Below are 14,750 nucleotides of genomic sequence, written 5' to 3'. Positions count from 1 at the left end.
TGAAACGTAAGGCTTTTCTTCATCTTGTCTCTTCGCCATCCCTCCCCCCACCCCAAGAAAAGGCTCAAGTATTTAAAAAAATTTACAGGCATATGTACAAAAGGTGTGATTTTTTTTTTTTTTTGTTACAACATGAAGAGAAAAAATAGACAAGATGAAAGCAAATGCATTTTCACATTCAAAAGAAATATGCAGACCTGCTAGTGGCTCTAAATGTGATCATATAATGAAACAAATTCAAAACAAAAATTAATGCTTGACTGTGTAAAGGTGTGAAAAACAGCAGTGGAATGGAAATGGAATGTTAGAAAGATTGCACGTCTATGACAAAAGAAGCACTTATGGCTTCAATCACTTTTTTCTTTTTTCTTTTTTTTTTTTTTCAAAGGATGCTATTGAAGGGTTTTTGATAAAGTAGCCAACAGCACCAAAAAATAACAGAATGGATTTCCTAATGAAATCAGGCACAGTTTTCCCTCACATGACTCCTCAAGGCAGGCAGTCTTTTTTCCTCCTTTTTTTTTTTTTTTAAATTTTTATTTTTCCCCCTCAAAACAGATGCATAGTGATGTGCTGGTAAAAGAGAACATACTCCAAATCTCCTCCTTTTGCCTACAGTTAGGAAACAAAGTCCATCTTCAGCTGCCATAACCTCCCAAAGAAAGTGTGTATTCTCCAATTTAAAAAATTACAAAACTCAGCTTGCTGTGACAGAATAAAAGACAGCCAAAGTAAAGCAATTTCTTTCAAGTTTTTGTCTCCTATCCCTTTTCTCTCTAGAAAAATCTGCTCACATGACTGGAGAACAAATTATAAAACACATCAAACTTTAACCTATTCAAAAAATGGGTTAAAAGCCTTTTTTCAGTTACCAAAAAGGCTTTTTATTTTTTCAGCCATAGGGACAATACAAATTAATATTTTATCAGCCCCTTGCCGGTTTTAAAACAGTGAACATACGGCAGTTTAAAAAAATCAGACTGCTGTATCTATCTATTCTAAGTACAAAAAAAAAAAAATTCAACAGTTTAATGCTAAAACAAAATTAGTTCTCTAAAACCAGAAGAAAATCTTCTTTAGAGCTAGTGCAAAGACAGCTTGTATTCTACAGCAAGTACTCCAAACTATGGTATAATAATTACAAAAAATATATATAAATTGACAAAATGAGAGTGTTGGCATCTTCAGGATTAACTTGAAGCACTTTTGGATGAACTGGAGGATGAAAGCCTAGATGATGGCACGTCAACTGTCGCTCTCTTACGAGGTCCTCTTTTTGGTGTAGGCTTGCTGATACAGTTCTCAATGCTGCCGTTTTTACCAGATACTTTTCCACAGATTTGATTGACTAGACTGATTATTTGCTCCTGTTCATGAATTGGGAAAAACAAAACACCAATTAGCATCTGCTCTTTCTCCAGTCACTTCTGAAGGAAAGAGTTGTAATGCTGCCTTTTTGACTGAAAGCACTTAAGGGGCGGGGAAAAAAATCTATATATTCACAACATATGCAGGAGCTTGGCTCATATACTGCATATTGACAAGGAGGAGTTTTGTAAAAAATACTATGTAGTAGTCCCAACACTGCCCTTGCTGAAGTTTCACCCCTCCAGACTTAAAGATGGTAACCAGCAGAGCTAGAAATGTCTGAGCTCTGGCCCCTAAGCAAGACTAAAGCAGCTGGGCTTCAAGGTTAACTTCACTAGGGTCACAAATAATTTTTTAGATACAGCTTAAAATGTGCCAAACAAAGTTATAAATGCCAGAAATTTAAATCCACAGTAACAGTGCCTATAATATACTATTTAGTAAAATATTTCTTTAAGAAAAAGAGTCCACTTTTTCTTAGTGACACTGTTGTCATTGGTTACGGGATGCTACTTCTTTTGTTTAATGCGTTTTAGGGTCTCTGGGTGTCCAGGTGCTCTGAGCCCATGCATAGAGAAAGCCGGCTGCTGCCACGCAAAAAAAAGGGCTACAGGAGTCCTTGAACTGTGCATCAAAGCATCTTGGCTAAAATGCCACTCCTAATTTCATTACATTTGGGGACTTCATCAAGTTTAAAGTGTGGGAGGGAAATATTTCTGAACTGGCTATCCCGTCCTCCTCAGAATGTTGAGAAATTATTTTTGTGCAAAGTTGAAACAGTGTCTTAATTAAGCCTACCAAACAGTTAAAAATAAATAGGTTTAACAACTGGCATTTGACATTCAGGTTCTTACTCTCCCCATTCACGGCCCTCAAAAAAAATTCCCTGTAATAATAACCAGGTGTGCAGTTAGTAGCCTTCAGAAATATAGAAACTTTGTGAGAGTTTTCACACTTGGGGGGCGGGGAATCATCATCCAGTATTGAAGGAGAGGTTTTCCCGCCTTTCCTGGCACAGCTTAAAATAGCTACTTGTACCAGCACTGATCTCTAAAAGCTGATTTTATAATTTCTCCTATTTCTTTCACTACCTTCAGCTCGGGCTAACAGTAAAATGCTGCCCCACTATTCCCCCACCCATCCCCTCCCACACACTGGCTGTCCACAAGTGGAGCCAACTAGAGAAGTAAAGAGGCATGACCTGACTGTACTGCGGTGTAGCATGAGCCCTGAGCCCAGGCACAGTCCTAAATCGCCCACTGGAGTCCTGTGATTATTCACTATCACATTTGCTTGATGCCATTACTGGACCTCTCATCTACAAGTACTCCAACAAGTTTGCCTTAAAGAAGGTTCAGGTTGGACAGGAGTAAGTCGGCATGAACTTTCAATTACCGACAGAGAGAAGTTATCCTAAAGAACAGAAGTTATCCTAAATTACCAGTCAAAGCACAGCCTCGCATGCTACAGCATCCCAAAGCATTAAATGGCTTCTCTGTTCTGTAACGCATATTCATGCAGTTTATGCTTCAGGTTTCATCTTTGTAACCATGTTTCCCTGTATTTCTTTTACTTGGATCACAATAAAGCACTTTCTTCTCACAGCAAAAAAAAAACCCCAAAGAGCAAAGCACAGTCTCCTGAGGTCTCAGTAGGACAAAGGCAGAGCTAAGTCTAGTCCCAAGTTTCCAGTATCAAAGCTCACCAGCATCACAAAGCTATATCATACAGACCTCATCGTAACGGTACATCATCTTCAGTCCCCGACAAGACTTCTGTTTTTCCACATGCCGAAGGGCACACTCCAAGCAGAAGACAACATTTTCGTTCTCCTGTACAACCTATAAAAATGCAGAGGCGGAGGAGAGAGAAGTGCAGTGAGCTCCAGATGCTCCGAATGGTAGCCCTGTCACACACACAGTATTTCCCATTGCAATGAGTGAATTATTAAACCCGTATTTCACTACAAGTTGGTGGAAGGAGGCGTATGCAAGAAGCATTACACATTGTGAAGTAGTCAGGACGTGTAAGAAGAAGAAGAAAGTACATATATCCTTTTTGATGCTAATGTTGGCAAGTACATATAGGTTTGTTTTAAAAATCACCAATAATAATGAAAGTCAAATCCAAACAATGATAAATGCATAAAGGTTTATTGGTATCTAATATGTAGCCTAAAGCTTTCCCTGAAAGCAGCTGTTTCCCATTACTTTAAATGCTGTCTCGAATAAGGATAGAATCACAAGCTCGGCCACAGGATTCCTCAGCTACTGTCTCATTCGGCAGAGGTCTCATTTGCTCTGCTGGCTGCCTGCCAAGCCTACAATTTCAGCCTGGAATTTGACAACCAAGTTGACTTCTTGTCCCTTCTTAACTGTTAAGAGTGACAAGGGAAAATCCTTCCCTCGATTACTCTTACTCCAGAGCAAACGGACCAGAATTAAGAAGTTTTGGTTGAGTGGTTTTTTTAAACAAACTCATTTTAAAGTTACTTCAAACTAGTGCTGCTTAAACATGTCTTAGCTGCTCAGTGGTCTAAAGAAAGACATGTATAAACTCAGCATATTCTGTCTAGGGAGGGAAAACAGCTACATCTCATCATTTAACAGTTACATCAAAAACATAACATTTATAACCAAAAAACCCAAAAGATGTCAGAAAAAAAGGACTGAATACGGATTCGCACGCACTGTATTATGTTTATTTAAATATCTCATCTTGGAATTAGGTGGTACTTTAAGGCTGTAGGAGGGGCTTTTGATATTTTTAATGAAATTGCTGTACTTCTGGCTGTTCTGCACACAGCTACAAACCTGAAAGTGTCACCACAGTGGTTAGCACACCTTCAAAAACCAGTAGGCAATTACTTCTAAAAAGAGAGAAAGTTTATGGGCATGACTTCTATTTTGGAACAGACAGGTTGGCAAACAGCAGCTTGGCTTGACAGATACATCTACCCTGCAATTTGGCTTGCAGGGAAACTGTTGCGGCAGGTGCTGTAGCTGCATGCCCGAGACTTGGGACGTGGTATTTGAGTTGCTGGCGCCCGTCCTGAGAACTCTTCTGCCAGGACTTACTACTACTGGCAACCTGCAGGTATCTTTGTTACCCCTTCCTAGTGCAATGCAGACATGCTCAGGGGCATCCAAGAGTGGCTGAGCGACTAGTTTATCCCTTCCCTGCAGGGGGAGGGAAGCTGGCTGACACTAGTCCTTGTCTTCTGTCACCACTGCCTAAGGTCATAAATGTTCTGACACAAACCACATCAACATCTCTGCGTCTTGAGTGCAGTGCACGAGATGACTTTGTGGTCATGTGTTGTCTCTCAAATGCTTATAGTCCATTACAGTATGTTATAAACAAGAGGGGAGACAGGACCCCACTGGAGGCAAAGGATTTTACTCACCATGGAAAGATAGCACAGGTGCTGACAGATCTGACATCTCCTCTCTGACGTTTCTAACTGCAACCACTTTCGAGGCTTTTTCTTTCCATCCATCCCCGTGCTGCTGCTGTCGTGGCTGCCATAGCGGGCTGAAGAATGGAGACCGGCCTCGTAAAGCTGCCGCCGCTGCCTCAGCTCCGTGTCCCTGTGAATGTTATATGCAATTAGACATTGGCATCGCCTCCTACCACCACAAAGCCATACCACCCTTTTACCACGATCATCGTCGAAACCTTAACTGCACACAGCAAAGCCCTGAGTGTTGCTGGAGGTTGGTGCCATTCCCTACGCATGGTGAGAGACAGCCAGCACCACAGAAACGGTTCTCTAATTCCAAAAGCTATCTCTGGATTTTAACAGCGACCACTGTATCAAGCTGGTGGTTCTCAAACTGCTCCACAGACCAGTGGGGACCGCCGAGTACTTCCTGGAGGTCGATGGTGCTCGGGGCCATGTGGAGAGTCAGGAGATGTGGCTAACGTGACTTGTCATTCCTGAAGTTGCCAAAAGCCACCTTGAGGAGGAGGAGCTGTTGCTGTCAGGAGTAACATAGCCACCTTCATCAGGAGGCAGAGATGAACCAAGGACCTGCTGCCATGAGGTGCTTCAGGCAGGAAAGGGGGAGCGGGGCAAATGACTGTGCCAAAAGATGAGGATCTTGCTGTACACCCAGGGGAAAAAGAAGGAGATGTCAATTAAGAATGAAGACTAAAGCCCTCCAGCCGCCCTTCACCCACAGGGTCCACAAGGTGGATGATACTTCCTATGCTGTACTATACAGCATTAGGACAGCAGGTCGGGATGGAGCCGAGCGGAAGACAGCAAGTGTGGAATAAGCAAGCTCACCACCAGACCCAGCTGAAGGTGGGTGGAGAGCCAAGCTAAGCAAATGGCATGGGCAAACTGAGCAACCAAGGCAGAACAGACCAGGAGAGGAGGCAGCAAAAGACACAGCACAAACAAGCAAAACAAAACAAAGGGAAAAAAAATATGGTACAGTGTTCCTCTTTGGTTGGTTGTTTTCAGGTTTTGCTGTTTGGGGTTTTGTTTTACATAAGCAGCCACAGGAAGGACTGGTATCCTCCAGAGAATTCCAACCTAAGCATAAGAACGAGTTTGAGAACCACTCTGATAGAGGTCGATGTGATCGTCTAACAGCAAGCACCAACATTTCTGTTTCACCTTTTGCACTTGCAGACTTTTCCTCTTCAAGGGAAAAAAAAAAAAAAAAAGAACTCAGAAGTGATTATTGCCACAGGGGAACCAGCTGCAGGTAAAGCAGTCAGCACACCTCTTTGTATTTCTTTCTGAACACTAAAACAACACATGTGGTGTTTTCCCCTTCAATATGTCACTGGAAATTTTCCAAATGAACATGCTAGTTAGTTAAATACAGTTTGTAGATTCCATTCATCAAAACTTTCTTGACATCTCGAGTACCAGTTGTCACAAACTTGAAAGATAGGTAGGAACTACATGGTAGGGAACAAAAGAGAAGATCATTACACAGGAAGCCAGGCAACATTATATTTTCTTTTTTTACCTATCTTAAGAGAAACCCTAAACATGTTTCCTTAATACTGGAGAGAAAAAGGAGTGTGAAGTTTTTTTCCTTTAAACGTTCAAGTTCTAATGCAAGATGTGTTTGTTAGCACCCATGCATAAGCTGCTCGCTTATTCAGAGGGTTAAATCAAGACAACTTTCTGTATACAAAGTACCTTCTCCGATTGTAGAACAACCTTGCTGCTGAAGGCAAGGGTTCCTGGTGCAGAACCCACGACAGGCATGGATTGACAGCGGCTACTGATGCCAAGAGGTTGAAAAACTGAAGAAAGGCATTTAACCGCGTGGCACCATGTAGCTCACCTAAGGCATCAGGAAATCTTGACTCTCGGCACCAAGAATCAACAAAACAAGAACCCAAGGCAAACTGTAGTTTTCATTCTTTGATGGTGCCCAAAGTAAGGAATTCTTAGAGTAAGACATCCTAACCATGGGCACTCTCACATCAGATACAGCCAAGGAAACTGCTTCTTCCACATGTGGCTGTCTTCAAGTATGTTTGCTGGGCTTTTACTTGGTTAAGTAGGTGCAAGACATGCCTGAAATGGTTACTTACGTCATCCACCTCTGGAGTCTGTCAATGAAAACAAAATAGGTACAACAGGCCCCCAATTCGTTACCTGAGCTCTCCAAGAAGTGATGATATCGTACTCAGAGTCGGTCCATTTTCCTTTTTCGCTTCTGCTGTTGCAATCTGATAAAGCAACTTTTCCATTGAAAATGGTTTGGCTATACGTCGTCTCTTCATTTCCTGGGACAGAAATTGCCAAATTAGTTGAGCAAATTTGAAAATAGAAAGTTATAAAGAATTAATACAATGTAGTGAAAAGTAGCATTTTAAAACAACCAAAAGTAAAAGCTTTCCATAGTCTGAATTAAGCGACGTATTTACATTCCAGCTTACATCCAGCACTAACTTCACTCTGAAATAAACACTAATTAGAAACCAGTCCTTTCAGTGGAAGGTCAGGTGCCCAAGTGCTTTGCTGAATTGGGTCTTCCTATTGCAAGGACTATCGAGAGAAGATTTTCTGCACGTCCTTTAGGTGAAACAATGCCACAGAACAAAACTTAAACCAAACGCCTGCCAACAGACAGTCACAATCAACTGCTTTCTCGGAGAATACTCTAGTGCCTGTTTTATCTCACATTTTGTTTTTATTCAGAGTCGCCAGCAGAGAGCAAAAAAAGCACCTGCAATGCATGATGGCATACAGGCTAAGAAATCAAACTTTATGCTATCTTCTCTTAATATGCTTTACTGTGAAATTTAATCCAGAGAAAAGGCAGGCTAAGTCTGCACGTAAGAAAGAGAATGAAGCAAAATGCAAGTACTCCAGTATTACCACATTTCAGGTATACCCGTTTTTCAAAAAAGAAAATTAAACTTCATCAGTGGAAAAGACAAGGATAGGAGAGATGTCAAGAAAATGAGAAAAATAAAAGAAGGATGTCCAGGCATAGATGAGCAGGCAGTTCACTGAAGTGGAAGAACCAACAAACACCTCAAAATTCTCTCCCTAAAGATTCATTTTTCCTGTGGAGGCCGACAGGAGTAACCCAATCACTTCAGCTTAGTAATACACTATTTGCACTCTCTATTCTGACCTGCTTGAAGCCCAGGACTGCTGTTATTTTGCAGATTTACAAACATGAAAAAGACAACTACTAGCAAAACAGGCAGATATCAGGGAAAAGAGACAACAGGCAAAAGAGGGGGTTTCAGTTCTGCTCAGTTTTGCCTGTTCCCGCTCCCACTCTGTGTCAGCTTCTAAAGCTGCATCTTTCAGTCCTGTCAATATGAACTGAGTGATTTTGGTATCTTAAACCCTTTTGCTATTCTTATGTAGGCAAATTTCTCCATTTACTGTGCACCTGGGAAAAGTCTAGAGTTTTCCCAGTGTCTGAAGAGATATGTTTTGTGTTATAAAGAGTCAGAGAGTTTTCAAATGATGCTAGCAGTGGAGTGTAACATGAAGGTGCCATTTTGGTTTGGAGTTAAGCCCACCAAATATCTACTTGGCACAAAGAAAACCAAAGATTCACCTTTAACCTTAATTTTTTTTCCACCCTGTTTTGTAACTCTAATTACGTGCTCTTGGCATTTCTTTTATCAGAGCCAATATATCATAAAATTCATCATTTTTAATCACACTGATCGCATGCATTGCAGTGGTAACTAATATATATATATATATGTCATAAAATGGATTAGTAACCTTTGCTGACCAAAAAGCGTTCTTCAGAAGGCTCTGCTAGAGGCTGTCTGGGGTCAGAACAGCTGCGCTTTTAGGAGTGGTACAAGAAGTTTTGTCACACATTAGATTTGCTTTGCATATTGTCCGAGGCTGCATAAGAACAGCCACTCCGAGCCAGATCAAAAGCCCACAGAGGCACCAGACGCAGGCAGGATAAAAGGCCACGGTGGGTGGCCGGGGTAAAAAGCAAGGTATGCTCCTGCTGGCTGGCACCTCAGGGACCGCCTGAGCCCAAGATGGGTCTGTCCTGCCTTTAGCACAACTCACTGGATCTGTGCATTTATCTGAATTTCTGAATCCATGTACGTTTTTCTCTTCCATACAGTACTGAAATACACAGACAAGTATTTTAAAACAGACTTGTTTGCTTTTGACCTAGTGCCTAATCATTTCCCTTAATGACATGTTTTTCAATGTTATGAACGCCAGCGACCATTCATATCGTAATTATCACCCTGCCACTTTTGATCTGGTCTTACTATCGCATACGTCTCTCAATGATCCGTTTTCCAGGCTGAGTAGTCTTACATTTAATACAGAGGCTAATTCATACCTTTAATCATCAACCTCCACTGTGCTTTTTCTAGTTTCTCTATATTCCTTTTGCAATTAGGGATTCAGTATTCAAGCCGTGGCCATAGCAAGAACCTAGACAGCGCCATAGCGATGTTTCTGCTTTGTTCTCTGTTCTCTCCTTGCAGTTCCTAACATTCAGATTTGGTTTTAAATCTGTCCAGAGCACTTGGCTGGCAGCTCCACAGGAAGGCAAAGACTTCTGTTTCTCAGTTAGCAAGAGCTTGTTTAGAGCCCATCACTGTGTCTGTCAAATTAGGATTATTTTTTACTCCTGAGTAACTTAACGTTTTCTCAACACTGAACTTCATTTTCTCACTCAGATCACTTGGTATCATGAAATCTCTCTGTAACACCTCATAGCTTTAATTTTTGCTGTCATTAACATTAATATCCCCAGTATAAAGGATCAGTTTTGCTATTCACTTCCCTTTCCAGGTTATTTACAGGCATGTTGAACTGTACTCGTCTTAGAACAAATTCCTGAGGAACACAGTAAGAGACCTTCCTCGATGATAAAAACAGACCATTTGTTCCCATTCTCTGCTTCTCTTTAAATCAGTTATTTTTCTGGTGTGTGAACTTTCCTTATCAGCCTGTGGCAAATTAATTTCTTTAACAGCCTTTTCTGAGGAACCTTGCCAAAAGTCTTCCAGAAATGCTCAAAGACACCGTCAACTGGATCTTCCAAAAGTTTCAAAGCCTGGGGGCCATGACATCGCTGCAAAGGCCACGTTGATTGCCCTGGTCTCACTCTTTTCCACACTAATTTTTTCTTTTGGCCTTTAGGAAGTTGTTCTTTGAAATCTCTTTTTGGTCTGCATTTGTGTGTATTTACATGCGTCTTGCTAGAGTGGTTGTTTTACTTGCATTTTCATCTTCTGGACACAAAAGGGATTTTTTGGTCTCGTTTCAGACTCCTTTCTCCTCCTGTTTAGCCATGCCAAGTTTAGTGGGGGTTTGCCTTTTGGAATTTTTTCTTTGCTAGGCAATGTGCATGTGTTGTGAGCCTGTAACACGGCATCTTTAAACAATTTCTATGCTGCACGCAAACACTTAACCCTTCTTTCTGCATTCTCAATTTAACAAGCTTCCTCGGTTTTATGCGAGGCTGCCTTTTGAAATGAAACACCACAGTAGTGGATATTTTGCATTTTACTGCTCCTTTCAAGGTTCTTAACCTCTGCTCACCATCACAGTGCAGCTATTTGATAGTGATGTTTTGAACTGGGCTCCACCATTGCTGAGAAGCGAGACGACAGTTTCTTCTCCTCGCGTGGATTTCCTGACTAACTGCTCCCTAAAGCCATTTCAGTTCTGGCATCACACACCAACACAACTATCCTGGCTAGGGGGAAGAGACCAGCATTTCCCATTATCGTCCTATGTCCTGTCCTCGCAGCTCCTCTCATCTCCTTTAGTATGACACAGGCTACATCTACGCACCATCCAGTATGACAAAGCAGGAGGGGTGGATGTGCAGAGCGACGCGGTTGATGCTGAGGACCCAAACAACCACCAGACGTGTGTGTGTGCGTCAAACCAACGGCCGTACTTCAGAGCAGTCTAGCCTGGTTCTGTGGCCACATTGCCACCGGTGTTTGGAGGACATCAGGTGCGCTTCTGGAGCACCTCTTCCCATTTGGTGTCATCTGAAAGCAACCCAGTCTACTCAGGCTAAGACAGCTCTGTGATAGGAACCAAGGAGTGGTAATTGTGTGGTGTTTTAAAAGCACGTTTCTCACCCAGACTAAAACTTGGGGGAAGTGGTGCGGGGCGGGGGGAAATGCACATAAAGTGCCTGCCAGCCTCCTGGTTGGACTGTCAGGAACACAGTGCTAACACCACGCTTTTCCTGTTTAGGATGGGAAGATCAGCGCACAGAGATTCTGTCACTGGTGACAGAGTTAAACCTGGCTCATTTGACTGTAAGGTCTCTTCTGTGCACAGCAGTGCTGCTCCAACAGGATGACTAATCCCATCTCTCCTATCTACTTCTTCCTCTTGTATTACGGTAGCGGCCAAGTCTCTTTTTTCCACCAAGCTTCTGGTAGGCCCTATACCACCAAAGCCCTCCTTTAAAACCAAACATTCCTTCTTCTTTCCAAACCTCTAGATCAGTGTGCATTCATTTGGTCCAATATTCTGCTTTCCTGTTTCCTAAATGAGTTTTACCGACTTTGCCCAATGCCTTTTTTGAGGACATGGAGTTACCCCTTTGTCATTCCAAACACACACTCTTCCACCACACCTGTAAATGTTCTCCTCATCCTTAGTTTAAAATTCCAAGAGCTCTTAGGGTGTTTTTTATAAGCCAGCAACCTGGTTCCATGTATGGTTTAGGTGAAATCTGTCTGTCCTTTTACACAGGCTTTATACAATCGCCTTTATTCCAACAATTATCCCAACTCCTTATAAACTGAAATCAATGCAATTTCAGATGCAGATTTTCATTTTTTCCATATATTAAAGGAAATTGAGCAGTCATTCAATACATGAAAGGAAACAACATTGTTTAGTAGTAATATAAAGAGAGTCACTATAAAAAAAATCAGGTCACAGTATCACAGAATGAAAACAAAGTTAATGTATCAAACAGCTGAAAACTGTCAATATTGCTGTCGAGAACAGACAGACAGGAAGGTACAGTTGTTTGTCAGAGAGTTCATTAACAGTCCAAAAGGGGAATCTTGTTCGTTACACAGAATATCTCACAACCTCTGAAAAGCACAATCCTGGCCAGCCTTTGAAAATGGCAAAGTGCCTTGTCAAAGTGAAGGAACCAAGGAAGTATTTCCAAAACTTAAGGGAGTTAAGAACATCGGATAGTTTGAGGAAAGAAGAGGTGGAAGGGGGAAAATAAAAATTAAAAAAAAAAAAAAAAAAGGAAGGAAAATAACAATGCAGTAGGTGTTTCCAGACTTAGTTTCATATAAACATATATCTGTGGTTTTGCAAAGTCTGTGAGAGTTGTGACTTCACTTTCCAAGGTAGGTTATCATAGATTGGAATAGGCTGCATTTTCAGTCAGCTTATATTTACCCAGTGCAAAGCTCTTTATAATTAATCAAAAGAAACTGTTCTTCAGAATTTGAGGCACCAATAAGAGCTTTTTAATTGCTGCATAGTGATTTCTGTCTCTTACAGGAGTGGCATTTTCACAATATCAAACAAGTGTTCAGTAGAGCAATAAATACAGCATATGGAATTAATATAATTGTGTACCTTCAGACAGAAAAGGTTAGCTCAGAATTCTCATTCCTTACCTACACACATATACAATCCCCACCTTCCCCCAAAATAAATCTGTAATAAAATAACCTTTTATTTCAAACTAAGTTAATATACAGTTAGTATAACCAGGCCAGAAGAATTCCATTAACCCTAAATAAGCAAAACCTAACTGTGGACATATTACATTTTATTACTTACTAACCACTTGGTCTGAAGCTGTAAATGATAATTTACTGGTGGCTTAGCTATAAAACACTACCAAAATAGCATCTATAACCCATAGTGTATTTGAGGAGGTTGGGAACACAATTAGTGACACATATTCTTTGTCCGAGAACAGAGATGTCACCAAAATCATGATGACTAGGCAATTCACCTGTTTGTTTCTTCAGACAACGTGCCTCAGTTGTGTGAAAAGGGAACATGAAGTTAGTTTTATTTACAGGTTAGTACTGGATGGGCTGGCCAGTGAACCTAAGGATTTTCAAGTCGATTAAAATTGAAATTGCCCTGATCAACAGCTTTTCCTGAATGAAGGGGCAGAGAAAGACAAGCAATACAGCTGTGAGTATTAATTGACTCTGCCTATCATAGGAACTAACAAGCACAGTTATTCAGATATTTGCACCTGAGATTCTAATGGTTCTAGAAAACACTTAGAAAAAATTAGTACGCATAATACAGTGTATTATCATTAGCTCTGAAGGGATTTTTGAAAAGCTTCCTTGCAAACTGGTCTGCAGGCACAGCAATCTTCTGAATTTTTCAAATATACAGAAGTTTTTAGCTATCAATTATTACCTCTGTCGCTTTTCAGAAAACACTGAAATGTCATCTTATGCCCTGCAGAACTTTTTCCTTTTTTTATTTAGTAGTCCACAAAAATAGATGTAGTTGTACTAGTCTCATAATACTATCAATCCTGGAATGTCTGGTTTGCTGTCGTTTTAGATGGCAGGGCCGTGAATCCATTTTAACTCCTTTTCTCAACTTACCTTGGCTGTTTTAAAACCCATACTTGTCCACTGGGTGGTAGCAAAGTGCACTGTTTCAGAAACACTATAGCCACAACACACTTTAGACACAAAGGATCCAGGAAAACAGACAACAAACTGCCCGCTCTGCTGTACAGTACGGTGCACCCTGATCCCCTCCTTACACAAGATTTCTGGGGAGATCTAGAAAGACATAAAAGCAAAACAAAACAAACAAAAAATTAATAAAAGAAGAAAAAAAAATCAAATCAGAACTTTCTTTTACAGTGAGATCACCTTCCTTGCTGGGTATTGCCACACGCTACCATGGAGAAAGGCTGTGCTCTGCCAACAGCTCAGCTCTGTTTGCTTTCTCTCTTCCCTTCTGCACAAGCTGAAGCTTAGTCTTTGGAGGGAGAATTACAGAAGTGGCTCTTTTGAAACCAACAGTTTAAACTTCCACTTGTCAAACAATCTCAAGCACAAAGCCGCAAAACAATACTATCATCTACTACAGAAAGTAGCACGGGCCATTCTGCTTTCCATCTAGATCCTTTCAGACTTGGCATTGAATCCACCTTGCTACCGTGCTTCTGTTAGAGAAGTTAACATGGATAGCTGAGGGAGTTGTTTATGTTGTGGGCTCCCAAATGTATACTTAACTGCATTAAATAGAAATTGTTATCCACAAAATAAACAAGGGAGCCAAAAATACTTTGAAATCCCTTGAAGTATCAGGCTTCTCATATGCATGCTGGCATCATAAAATAGCAAGTATGGCAGATTAATTGATTACAAAACACTCCCTTTGTGGGGTTAAATACATTACGGACAGTCCTAAAAACAGACATTTATTGCACTGCCACATTTATTTTTATTTCAACATTTTAACACGTGAGCCTTGTCAGAAAAAAGGCAAGTGGGTAAACACTGCAAGTAGAAAGTAGCCAGATTTTAACAACAGCCTCCACATCATTGTAGTGCAAGACAAAATCAAAAGAAATGCCCAAACAACCAGCCTTCTGATTAGCCTTGGGTTCTCAAATGGGAATACCTCTCCCAGTATTAACCTACCATTACATTACTTTCAAGCATTTCCAGCCCTGGAGTGCCATTGGCTTGCAGCAGGGTATGTACCACATCATCAAGTTTGTTCTCCTCCGCAGCAGGAAATTTTTTTTAATGCAATACATTTTGTTTTGTCAGAAGAAAAGAGAAAGATTTACTGTGGAGTAAATAATGGTCCACAGCTACACAGTAACAGGCAGTTCAGACCAGGACATTGATTAGAAGAAAGACATTAAACACAGGTTTTCCCACACAGTTCTTTTTGG

At 41.0% G+C, this 14,750-nt stretch overlaps 1 protein-coding gene across 1 annotated transcript in view; it reads right to left on the bottom strand.

Moving 5' to 3' along the window:
* Positions 1 to 376: 376 nt before the first annotated feature.
* JARID2 (jumonji, AT rich interactive domain 2) overlaps positions 377 to 14,750 on the bottom strand; it is a 129,169-nt gene continuing 114,795 nt past the window's right edge. Inside the window, exons 13-18 of the mRNA XM_009884162.1 lie at positions 14,491 to 14,588; positions 13,438 to 13,620; positions 6,998 to 7,128; positions 4,775 to 4,958; positions 3,102 to 3,209; positions 377 to 1,367 (exon numbers count right to left, since the gene is read on the bottom strand). Of these exons, the coding sequence (XP_009882464.1) occupies positions 1,191 to 1,367; positions 3,102 to 3,209; positions 4,775 to 4,958; positions 6,998 to 7,128; positions 13,438 to 13,620; positions 14,491 to 14,588 (881 nt within the window). The 3' untranslated portion in view covers positions 377 to 1,190. The remainder of the gene's footprint in view (positions 1,368 to 3,101; positions 3,210 to 4,774; positions 4,959 to 6,997; positions 7,129 to 13,437; positions 13,621 to 14,490; positions 14,589 to 14,750) is intronic.

Source organism: Charadrius vociferus, unplaced genomic scaffold, assembly GCF_000708025.1.
Source record: "Charadrius vociferus isolate BGI_N301 unplaced genomic scaffold, ASM70802v2 scaffold444, whole genome shotgun sequence".
Taxonomy (NCBI): domain Eukaryota; kingdom Metazoa; phylum Chordata; class Aves; order Charadriiformes; family Charadriidae; genus Charadrius; species Charadrius vociferus.
The sequence above is the reverse complement of the archived record's forward strand: the minus strand, read 5'-3'. Positions and strand labels throughout refer to the sequence as shown.